Consider the following 12,811-nt stretch of genomic DNA (forward strand, 5'->3'; position numbering starts at 1 on the left):
AGAGCTTGTGCGTCAAGACTGCATCTCTAAAATAGACACTTGTGCACCAAGGCTGCTGCAATTCTCAACACTCCCCCTCAAGCTAGAGTATACACAAAGAAAACTCCAACTTAAACAATAAGAATAAATTTGAAAAGCTGCACTAGTCTTAAACCGTGTAGCAATAGTAGACACCGATAAACACTGAGAGTTCACCCAAGAGATAATCAATATCAACTAAAAAGGAAAAACTTTAATTCTTCATGTTGAACGAACCATCCAATAATGAATGCAATCGGCTACATTGATGAAAAACAAAATCCATAAGTATAGCACCATCAAAGGTACTATTTAAATAATGCCAATAGGTAGGGAGGAATTTCCTCATTGACAGATAAGAATTGTAGGTCCAATGTCCATACACAACCTTTGACAAGAAGGCATAGTAGTACGCAAAGGAATGGGTAGGTAAAAAGCAGTATTGATTATTGTGGATCAAGTAGGTAGGTAATAGGAAATATAGGTTACTGTGGACCAAGTAAGTAAGGTAGTATGAGTTTATATGGATCAAGTAGGTAGATTAAGGTAGTATATATTACTATAAACCAAGTAGGTAGGTAAAGTAGTATATGTTACGACAGACTAATTAGGTAAATAAAGGTAGTATAATGGTAGTATCGGTTACTACAGACCAAGTAGGTAGATAAAACTCAATATGGGTTATTGTAGACCACGTAGGTAGACAAAAGGCTCCAATCTCCCCCTCCCGTGTAGCATTACACGTGGACAAATGACAACCAATAATGTAAGTAGCATTAGTAGGCAAAAACTATAATTGATTCTGATAAATAGGGCTGTAGTAGCATTGATAGCCATTAAGGTATACTTTAGAATCCAATAATGTGAGTCAGCATCATAGTAAATCACACTAGCAAAACAAGTTATTATTCACCAAATAGGCCAAGAGGGCAGCAATAAATCAAACCTAGTAGACCAGGTCCTTTTTGCACCAAAGCACTAACCAGGTTAGCGGAAAACTAGTGGGCAGAATAGTGGTGATAACAACAGTGGTAACGCCAGCAAAAGTTGACCCTGACATTACCATGAAGAGGTAGCAAAAGTGTAAAACATAATCTAGATGAACCCTATTATTGGCAAAGGTTAATGATGCAGTCCCAGAGATCCGAAACAGAGCATATGAAATCTTCATTAAACCTGTAGGATTCTACTAGGAGTCCAATTAGAGTTTGTATAGGAGTTAAATTAGAGTTTGTATTCATGTAAAATTCTATTCCTTGTAATAGTCTACTTTCCACTTAATTATAAATAGAGGGCTTGAGATCATGGATCAATAAGCCATTCTGCGAAACATTGTATTTCTACATGGCATCAAAGCCTAAATACGACTAGGGAAAGTGAGAAAAAACCTACCTCCTGGCCTCTCTCTCGCTGTCACAGAGTGTCGAACTATCTCTTTCAAAAACCATCGCCTCTCTCCTGTCACAGCTCTTCAAACCCATCAAAAACCAATCGAAACCCATCGAAACCCCATTGAAATCCATCGCCCTTTCTTTCTAGCAATTCTTCAAACCCATCGAAACCTATCGCCTCTTCTTTTTGGCTATTCTTCTGCACTACCGCCTACTACGCTGCTGCATACGATGAGAAAGAGCAATAACGAGAAAAAAAAAGGGAAAGAAGAAGAGAAGAAGAAGCCTGCACTACTGCTGCCCTACCGCTGCTCCTGCAACTTATTTTTTTGATTTCTCTTATTTCTCTGATTCTTCATCTGAAGCTTGCAATTCTGAAGCCTGGTTCTTCATGTGAAGCTTGCGATTGAGGTTCTTCAATTGGGATTCTGCGATTGAGGTTCTTCGATTGGGGTTGTTCTTCTTAAGCCTGCGATAGAGGATCGATTCTTCATCTGAATCACTTCGATTAGCCCAAACAAAATAGATGTTTGAGGGTTATTTGGTAAATTTGCATTGCAGGGACTTATATGTAAATTTGTATAAGTTCTAAGATTTATTTGCAAATTCAGATTTTTTAGGGACATAATTGTCATTACTGAAAAAAAAGAAAAAGAAAAGGTATTTATAATTTTTTTTTTTTGTGGTTTGACTGTTGCATTCTACGACATTTCAGTTACTTTGAAGGGGTGAAGACTGAAGAACTGCAGACAATTCTGTCAACATGGCAACCACCGATGGTACTACTGCTCCCACTGGATCCGAACATTATCCCACTCTTCATCCTCTTTCGGTAAGATTTGATGGCACAAATTATTTGATCTGGTCTGCTTACCTAACTATTGCTGGAAGAGGACTAGTTGGATACATTACTGGCACCACTATCAAACCTACTACCGCAGGTGCTTTACAGGATAAATGGATATCAAATGATTCTCTTATTATGTCATTCCTTTTGAATTCCATGCATCCAAATATTACCCGGGGTTACCTATTACTTGATACTACAACCCAAATATGGAAGGTTATTATTGAAACATATGGACAGTTGGGGAATGATGCACAGGTTTATGAGCTATGAAAGAAGCTTCATGGGACTACCCAAAAGGAACTGACTGTGGCCCACTATTATGCTGAGTTGCGATCTCTTTGGCAAGAGTTGGATCATTATGGGGATTATCACCCCACTAATCCAGATGATGTGGCGATGTATAAGAAGCACATTGATAAGATTTGAGTATATGACTTTTTGGCAGGTTTAAACGTGGAGTATGATCAGATCAGAGTGCAAGTCTTAAGTCGTTCTCCCTCTCCTACACTAGAACAGTCTTATGCTCTTGTTTAGTGTGAGGAAAGTCGTCGATTAGCCATGCTTCATACTCCTATTGTGGAAAAATCAGCTTTACAGTCTGTTCACACTAAATCTGATCCGGCTAAGGAGATTGTCAAGTGTGAGCACTGTCATAAACCATATCATACCAAGGCCAATTGTTGGAAACTCCATGGGAAGCCTGTTGATTTTGAGCAAAAAAGAGCACAAAAAAAAGGAAAACCGAAAGCTCATATTTTTGAGACAGTTTCCACAACACCCTCTGCAGATGTTGGTCTCTCACAGGAGGAGTTAGCTACTCTGCGACGTATTCTGCAATCTTCTACTGCCGGTACAGCCTCTACCACTGCTTCCTCTACTAATCAAACCAACTCCTACCTTGTTACTTCAGGTAAAACTTTTACAAGCTTCCAAGTTTCTTTAGTTTTACTCCTTGGATTATTAATACAGGAGCCACAGATCATATGACAGGTTTATCCTCTTTTTTCTTACAATATTCTCCAACTTCTGGAAAGGATAAAGTTTGAATTGCTGATGGCTCCTATTCTTCCATTGCTGGAATAGGGACCATTCAACATTCTCCATCCCTTTCTTTGTCTAAAGTTTTATATGTTCCCTCTTTCTCTACTAACTTGCTCTCTATTAGTAGTCTTACACATGACTTGAATTGTAAAGTGACATTTTTCCCATCGTACTGTGTCTTCCAAGATCTGGTCACGGGGAAGGAGATTGGACGTGGTAAACTAGACAATGGACTTTATTTGCTCGAGCCGATTGAAGGATCCACTTTTGCTCTGACTACATCTTCTAATCAGGTCCATTAGGTAATATCAGACCTTAATCAATGGCACCGTAGGCTAGGTCACCCCCCTCTAAGAACTCTTAAGAAAATATTTCCTGATTTAGTTTCTTCTTGTAATGAGGATGATTTTTTTTGTGAAGCCTGCATTTTTGCGAAGTAGACTCGTTCTACTTATTTACCTTCTCTTCATAATAGAAAAACTATTCATTTTCTGTTAATTCATACTGATGTGTGGGGTCCCTGCTGACGTGTGTCTTTCATTGGCCATAGGTACTTTGTTACTTTTATTGATTTTCACTCTCGTTCTACATGGATTTATCTTTTAAAACAAAAAAATGAAGTTTTCCGATGTTTTGTGATTTTCATAATTTAATTAAAACTCAGTTCAATGCCACTGTGAAGCATAGTTGTCAAGGCGTCCTGGCGGAAATGAAGGGCTTGTGGCGACACTCGCCTCAGGCAAAGTCAATAAGGCGGTAAAAAAAAAATTAATGATCAGTTGCATAAGGGGGAAAAAAAAAAAGCATTCCGGCGACGTTCCGGCGACTTACCGTCGCCTGAGATGGTGACCAGAGTGACCGGAAGCTGCTGCAACTTGGTCACTAACTCGCTGCAAGCCTGCAACCGCAACAATGGGTCGCACGGTGAACAAAATGAATTTGGGAAAAAAATAATGATCTGTTGCAGAAGAAAGAAGAAGAAAGAGAGTCGCACGATGGCACGCTGTTGCTCTGGAGGTTGTTGCCACCGGAGGTTGGCCGCTGCAAGCCTGCAACTGAGATATGGTAGAGTTTTGGTTGATGAAAAACAAAAATCAGAGTCCAAAATCTCCAGATGGTTGTTGCCGGTGACGCTGGCTGTCGCCGGTGATGACGCTGGCTGTTTCCGGTGTCATTGGTGTCTCCGGTGTCACTGGTGGTCGGTGTTGGAGTCGGAGACGAAGAGAGTAGCAGATGGAGTCATGGAGAGTAGCAGAGAGGCGAGAGGCAAGAGGTTAGGGGTTAGGGGTTAGGGCTCGATATCGAGATTTTAATCTCGTTTTTTCTTTTTCTTTTTTAATTAATTTAATGTTACAAATGATAATATGTAATACCTATATAACCATTCACCCCTTAGATTCTTTTCGATTGGAATCTACTTTTCAAATTATTTTTTACCTTTGATTTGGAATAAAATAAATTACAATTTTAAAACCCAAAAGTCGGTTGAGGTAGGCTAAATGGTTTTTTTATTATATATAATATAAAACGCCTCGACCGCCTCAAAAGCGCCTCGGAGGGCGCCTCGTCGACTCATCGCTCCAACTAGCCAAAACCGCCTCACATCGCCTCGTCGCCGTGACAACTATGCTGTGAAGATCCTTCGCAGTGACAATGGCACAGAGTATATTGATGGTGAATTTCCAAGATATCTCTCTGACTCTGGCATAATACATCAAACCAGTTGCGTTGATACGGCTGCCTAAAATGGGGTGGCCGAAAGGAAGAATCGGCATCTCTTATAGATAGCCCGTTCTATTATGATTGCTATGAATGTACCTGACCAGTACTGGAGTGATGCTATACTCACTGCTTCTTACCTTATGAATAGGATGCCCAGTAGGATACTTGGTTTTAAATGTCCTAATGAGATTCTTCAGGGAGCCTCTTCTTTTGTTATTCCCCCAAAGGTTTTTGGATGCGTGTGTGATGCCAGAATCATAGCCCACTAGAGTAAGCTGGCTCCCCGCGGCCTGCATATTTTGGGGGTATTCTGTTACTCAGAAAGGGTACAAATGTTATCATCCTCCCTCCAGGAAAACCATTGTATCCATGGATGTACTTTTTCATGAGTTTTGCCCTTACTATACACCTCTCCAGGGGGAGAGTCCTAGAGGAGAGGTGTTCTTTCCGACTCTAGATCTTCCTATCACACACCAACACAACTTAAGAGTCCCCGGAAGAGTTTCCGACCGGGGGAGACTTCGGCCAAGATACTCCGAGGACTCTAATCCTCCCCCTTCGATTTCTGAACCATGTGAAGAACCTAGCCAGGGGGAGACCACTCCTATGAGACACACTGTTGGGGTCTTTCAAAACCAAATTGACCATAATAAAGAGGTGCAAACTTATCAGAGGAAAAAATACAACCGGCTAAAGCAGGTGGAGAAAGGTGATATGTTACCACTTCAGTCTCCTGCTCCAGAATCATATTCTATTGAGATATCTTCTTCTGATCTTCCTATTGCTGTTAGAAAAGGGGTCAGATCTTGCACTCAACATCCCATAGCTAAATATGTTTCTTATAACTCTTTGTCTGACTCCTACCGTGCTTTTATATCCTCTCTATCATCTGTATCTGTTCCTAAAAGTTGGTAGGAAGCCTATGCTGATAAGAGATGGAAGGCAGCTATGGTAGAAAAAATGCAGGCAATGAAGAAAAATGACACTTGGGAGTTGGTTACACTTCCTCTAGAAAAAAAAACCAATGGGCTGCAAATGGGTATTTGTGGTTAAACAAAATATGGATGGATCAGTCAACAAGTTGAAAGTTAGACTAGTTGCAAAGGGGTTTACCTAGACCTATGGGATTGATTATCAGGAGACCTTTGCCCTTGTTGCGAAACTAAATACTGTCAGAGTTCTGTTGTTTGGAGCTGTGAACAAACACTGGAACTTGCTCCAACTAGACGTAAAGAATGCCTTCTTACATGGGGAGTTAGCAGAAGAGGTCTATATGGAAATCCCACATGGTTTCTCTGATGACAATACTGCAGGGAAAGTCTGTCGGTTGAAGAAGTCAATTTATGGGTTAAAATAGTCTCCTAGATGCTGGTTTGGATGCCTTCTGAAGGCAATGACTTCTATTGGGTACAAGCAAAGCAATACTGATCATACACTATTTGTCAAGAAGTCAGGTACAAACATCACACTTCTCATTGTTTATGTAGACGACATTGTCATCACAAATTTTGTATTTCTACAAATTTTGTTGTCTTACACATGAATCTTCGTCAAAATTCCATAAGATCTAGATCTGAAGTCGTAACAAAATTCCTAGGTCTTTAGTAGTTGTAGTAGTAAATGCAAATCACTTTATAAGGGTGATAGTTAAGAAACACAATATTGGTAGAATGGCTGATTGATCAATGATTTCAAGCCCTCTATTTATAATTAGGTGGAAAGTACACTATTACAAGGAATAGGATTTTACATGAATACAAACTCTAATTTAACTCTTATACAAACTCTAATTGTACTCCTAGTAGAATCCAACAGATAGCAGTAGCAATAAAAATTGGTGGAAGTAGTATGTTTTCTATTTACCAGAAGATAAGAATCTGAAGTTGATTCTGGTAAATGGATAACGAAACAGCAGCCAAACAATATCCAATCAAGATCCCATCAATAAGAGATCAAACTTGCATAGTAGTTTGCATCTAATATGGAGAACTCTTCCTTAAACAAAATAGCTTCATCTGATGAAAAAACCAACTGCAACTACTTGAAACCAGAAATGGAAGAAATAGGAAGGCAATACAGCATCAACAGAATATTTCAGCACATAAAAATTCAATAAAACTAGGGAACCAGTAGTATATCCTGCAGCAGAATCAATTATGGCATCAGCAGTAGCAGTTGAAGAAATCCATGAAACAAATTTCGTCTAGGCAATAGATGCAGTCCAGAGAAGCAAAATAGATGTTCTGGCTGGTGAAGAGCTGTAGCAGGTTAACAGGTCCTCCTGTGTTCAAAAAACTTAACTGAAGTCTGAATTTTGCTGCAGTGGCAATAGTAGGTACGTAGATCACTTCATGAATTATGAAGAAATATCTAATATATGATCGTGAAGCAAGGGGTGGCTGTGCACCAGGTAGAAAGAAAGAAACAAAGAATATTGAGAGAGAAGCAGCAGTCCCTGGGCTGATTAAACCAGCTCTAATACCATGTTAGAATTTTAGCACATGTAATCAGCCTAGGGACTATAAGGAAATTCAGAAAGAAGAAGAAGAATAGAAGAGGAGTAGAAGAAGATTGAAGAAGAATGAGGAGAAAAAGAGAAGAGGTGGAGAGAGCTTGTGCGTTAAGAATGCTTCTCCAAAATAAAGACTTCCCCAAAATAGACAGTTGTGCAACTTGTGCACTAAGGCCGCTGCAATTCTCCACATTCCCCCTCAAGCTAGAATATGCACAAATAGGGGCGGACCCAGGATGAAATATTGGGGGGGGGGCGAAGAACAAAAGCCAGATAACCTTCCCGTTAGGGAAGCACTAATGCTTTTTTGTCACACATATTATGTGGGCCCTTATAAGATTCAGTTGAGGTCCCACTTCTAAATTATTTTATGATATTAAAGAATAGACCCACATATATTTGTGGGGCCCACACATATTTGAAAAAAAAAGGGTAAATTATTAATAATGATATTTTTTTTCCGACAAAATATAGGTAAAATTAAAGCAACAATATAGAAAAAATATATACACATGACTTCAACCCTAAAAAGTTAGATGCAAGCCAATATTTTATTTGGTAGGAGATGTAAACCAAATTTTTTTTCAGGTAAGAGATACAAACCAATGGCAATTAATTACCTACTAACTATAGATATTCTATTCACAATTCAAAATTAAATAAAAAAAATTGCAGAAGAAATAAAGAAACATAGAATATAAAATCAAATAAAAAGAAGAAAAAAAAAAAGGAGAAAAAGAGAAACGATAAATAAATTGAGAAAGAAAAAGAGTACCTAATTGTGGAGTAGATTTTTTTTCCAAATTTTCTTAACCCACGCTTATAAAAAGCGAAGAGAATAAATAGAATGAAAGAAAAGGAAGAAAATAAAAAAGAAGAAAAGAGGAGAGAGGATGTAGAAGAGAATAAATAGGGATTGAAGAGTTACTTTCTAATTATGAATGACATTTTGAATTTTGATTTTTGAATACCTAATAAGATGTTTTTTCAAAGATTTCCTTTAACCAGGTTTATAGAAACTGAAGAGAATAAATAGGAAGAAAAGATAAGAGAGAATAGTGGGGAGAATAAATAGGGATTGAGGAATTAGTTTTTAATTAGGAATGACATATGTGCCCGTTATTTTACCTTTAAAAATTATTCTCAATATTGGGGGGGGGCGAGATAGCGACATTTCACATATAGGAAGAGAAAAAAGTGGAAAAAACAAAGGAATTAAGGGAATTTATATAAAAATAATTAAAATCCGGGGGGGGGGCATGGCCCCCCTCGGCCCTACATAGGTCCGCCCCTGTGCACAAAGAAAACTCCATATTGAACAATAAGAATAAACTTGAAAAACAACATCAGTCTTAAACCGTATAGCAATAGCAATACTAATAAACACTGAGAGAACTTCACCTAGGAGATAATTAATATCAACTTAGAAAAAAAACTTTAAGTCCTCATGTCGAACGAACTATCCAATAATGAATGCAATCGGCTATATTGATGACGAACAAAATTGGGGCTGTAGAAGATCTTGCACTAGAGCAAATAATGGCATAAACAATGCCACATCCTCTGGGTCTTCTGTATCAGTAATAGGTAAGTAAAGAATGCTTCATAAATGAAACGAAGCAAAGGTTAGAGAACAGGGTGTCTTTAGGATATTAACCTGGCTAATACCATGTTAGAATTTCAGCACCTGTAATCAGCCTAGGGACTGAAAGGAAATTCAAAAAGAAGAAGAAGAGTAGAAGAAGACTGAAGAAGAAGAGAAGAGGGAGAGAGCTTGTGTGTCAAGACTGTTTCTCCAAAATAGAAACTTGTGCAACTTGTGCACCAACTGCTGCAACTCTTGGCGGTTGGGATGAGGCAGAGATTTCGTTGTATTGAGTTCCATGGACCCCGCTTGACTGATAAAATGTCATACATACCCTGTAAATTTCTATTTCTGTCGTCAAGTCATCAGAAGTGTTACAAAAATATCTTCTTTCTGCTACTTTTGTCTGCCTTATCTAAGAACCACAGATTCTTGAATGTAGCTTTTGCTACTCTTACGGTTGTACCATAATTAAGAAAAATGTTCACATTCTGTTCCTCACCCCCCCCCCCCCCGAAAAATAAATAAATAAAGAACTTCTTTCATTAATCATAACCAATTCATTACTTGTGTACCTTATGTTGTAGATTGGTGTGCTTGAGGATACTAGAAATCATACTCTCCATGGAATTTTACGGGTCCAGAGCTGCTTCAGAGGTCACAAGGCTCGCTCATATGTTAAGGAGATCAGAGGAGGAATCACCACACTGCAGTCATGTTTGTGTTTCTCATCCTTTTTCTTAAACTCTAATGACTATTAAATGTGAAGAAAAATATCATGTCTGGGGCTAAGGACCTGATGCAGGTCTTTGTACTTAACATCCCATCCGTCACATGTTTAGAGGCCCAAGATTTATGTATCAAGGGTGTCAACTTATAGTTGAACATTTAAAAAGATATGTTTGACTGAATGAGTTTAACCATCTGATCTCAATATTACCTTCTGGAAAAATTTTGAAGCTTAATTTAATCCTCATTGCTGTCAATGATAAATCTTTTTTTCCCCCTCAAGCTAATCTCTTGCATGGAATTTTGGAAACCACAAAAAAGTGTACCCTCATCCTCCCATCATGGAAAATGTGACCAGTTATGGGGGCTCCAGACCCATGAATGATCTATTAAATGGAAATTTGAAACTTTTGATTTCTTTATTTTTTTTTATAATAACATCCAGCTATAACTTTACAGTCGTTCGTGCTGAGAATACCAGAAAGGAGTATGCAACCTTAATAAAAAGGCATAGAGCTGCTGTGGTTATACAAAAGCAGTTAAAATGCAAAGTTGTCAGGAAAAAATTCACGACCATTCTTGGGGCATCAGTGATGATACAGTCAGGTGAGGTTCTTCCTAGATTCGGGGGATTTCCAGTAGCTGTCATGGTTTCAGAGCAGTCTTAACAATTATTAAAACCTGTAATACCCCTTGTTTTGGATTCTAGAATGTGTTGGTTTTACATGATACATAACTTTAAACATTATTCCTGGACCATTATTGTCTGGTGATAATATCTAATTTATCATGTTAATTACCTATCTTTTTATATTATAATGGAAAATTTTCCTAGAATTAGCTATTGTATATGCGTTGTGCGTAGAGGTAGTGGAACACTTAAACTTCTAATAACTAGACAAAAATTTGATTGCAAAAAGTTTTATCAAACTGACTTCCACGGATCCAACTCAATCTAGTAGGGATAAGGTTGGGTCGAACTGTAGTTGATTTGCATTGGTAAGATTTATTTGACTATCTTTACAGAATTCATGTATACTTTTCTGAAAGGTTATACAACTTTACCTATGTGACATTGACAAATTTTCCAGGAAACACATACTTGGTAATTTATTTATCATTATTATTTATTATTCAACAACTAAAAAAATGAAACCTAATACTCTATGCACACTCATAACAATAGAAAAGAAAGGATAAGAAGTTAGAAGGATGAGCTCTTCCCACACCCCTTTTCCCCTTCCAACCCTTCCCATCTCCCTATCGCTGACCTCTTCATCAGGCCCCAAGCATTGGTCCTCTCTTCTCTTCTCCCTGTCAAAGCCTCTCTCTAAGGTGACTCTGTAGTTGCTCTCTGCCCCCAATATCTGCTGACACCAGAAATTGACGAATGGGCATCTTACTTAGTCAGCCCCATCTTTGGCCTCAAACTCTCCTTTAATGTTGTGAACTCATCACTTCCTGAACAATGGAAACCCAAATTTCTATATTTAAATACCTGCTCAACATTGGAGTTCACATCTTCAAGTTCCAATGTGAAGGTACTAAAACTCCTACCCACGATGGTGGACCCTTGATTCGTGAGTAACAAACTTACCTTTCTTCACCAGTAGGACCCTTACCCCCAACCACACAAGGTCAACTTCAGCTCTGTTTGTTGTGTGTTGCTATACCTAGCTTTCCTCTCCATTATTGGAGCTCTGGTTGCCTTGCCATTATTGGCTATCAGCTGACCTCAATGTGCACAGCAAGAAATGGACTACCTGTTCGTTTCCATTGTCAAAGATGATGGGTTTAGCTTTAAGCAATCCATTGAATGAGATTGGCTTCATGCGCGTTACATCCACTGCAAAACCTTAGGTCACCATTCTAGACCTACTCTGGCAAAACTTCTGCAGTGCATCTGCCAGAAGCCATCAACTACTGTCTATGCTGGTTTCACTCTAACATCGCCTTAGATAACCTTAGTGCGCATCTCAGTATGACATGATGAGCCCTTACTGTATCTGCTGATGGCTACATGGACTAAATCCCTTCTAGCTCTCATCACTTGTCAACCATCACCCTGTAACTGGAACCTCCTGCCTCCCCGGATCCTCCTGGGATCCCATATGTGTTGGAAAAGAGTTGCCACTACCCCCACTGCCTCAGAGAATAGCCAGTGGCCAGATTCCTCCTAGTCAACCTCAACCCTCATTCCAGTTCTCAAGAAGGTTCCATTGATCAATCCTGCACCTATGACACTTTGTAAGTGGGAAACCATTGGTCCTTGGTTCCTCATGGACTATTGGCTCCCCTCTCGCATGCCTCAGCCTTGTCACATCTGCAGCCTTCTTCTTGGTTGAAGTCTCCATGCCTGATGCAATCAAATACTCAGCCATTTACCTCGTTAAGCTCCCCAGACAGTTTTGCCTCCAGTACTTTGGCGCTCCAGCTGGAGCAACTGGTCCCTCGGGCAATCTTTAACTGCAGGCTGCTGGTCCTCTGGCTCCACAAACTGTACACCTCCCTAGCCAAAGAAAAGATACCTGCAGCACCCTTATGGTTGAACAGGGTGCATCACTGCCACGTAATATCAATGAGTGAAAATTCTTTTACTATTATACTTCAATGAGAAGCTAATAGTAAGTCTATGATCCCACATGTCTCCAACCCACAGGCCAGGGCTAAGCTTCCTTGATCTGCAGTTGAGACTTGGGAATGCCCGTACCATATAATTTTGATAGCCATACATATAGTACATGCACTATGCTGGGCACTCCAAAGAGCTTTTTAAGATGTTAACTGAATGCATATATCTTGTTTGCTTTTTGCAAATGGTTATAAAAAATGTACGCATCTTGATGCCTCATATACATTTTTTGCAGTTATCCGAGGCTACCTTGTCAGAATGTGTTCTGGAGATGTGAGTTTAACAAACTCCACCAAGAAATTTGAAGGCACTAAGGTATTCTATGTCTGAT

The 12,811-nt window shown here is 39.1% G+C and overlaps 1 protein-coding gene across 2 annotated transcripts in view; it reads left to right on the forward strand.

Annotated features, from left to right (window-relative positions):
* Positions 1-12,811, forward strand: part of LOC149000554 (myosin-1-like) — a 56,036-nt gene that overhangs the window by 41,421 nt on the left and 1,804 nt on the right. For both annotated transcript variants that reach the window (XM_089140615.1, XM_089140614.1), the window contains 3 exons: positions 9,707-9,836; positions 10,308-10,454; positions 12,716-12,795. In XM_089140615.1, coding sequence (XP_088996741.1) covers positions 9,707-9,836; positions 10,308-10,454; positions 12,716-12,795 — 357 coding nt within the window. The remainder of the gene's footprint in view (positions 1-9,706; positions 9,837-10,307; positions 10,455-12,715; positions 12,796-12,811) is intronic.

Source organism: Hakea prostrata, chromosome 11, assembly GCF_041222555.1.
Source record: "Hakea prostrata isolate BN-2017 chromosome 11, UWA_Hpros_2, whole genome shotgun sequence".
Taxonomy (NCBI): domain Eukaryota; kingdom Viridiplantae; phylum Streptophyta; class Magnoliopsida; order Proteales; family Proteaceae; genus Hakea; species Hakea prostrata.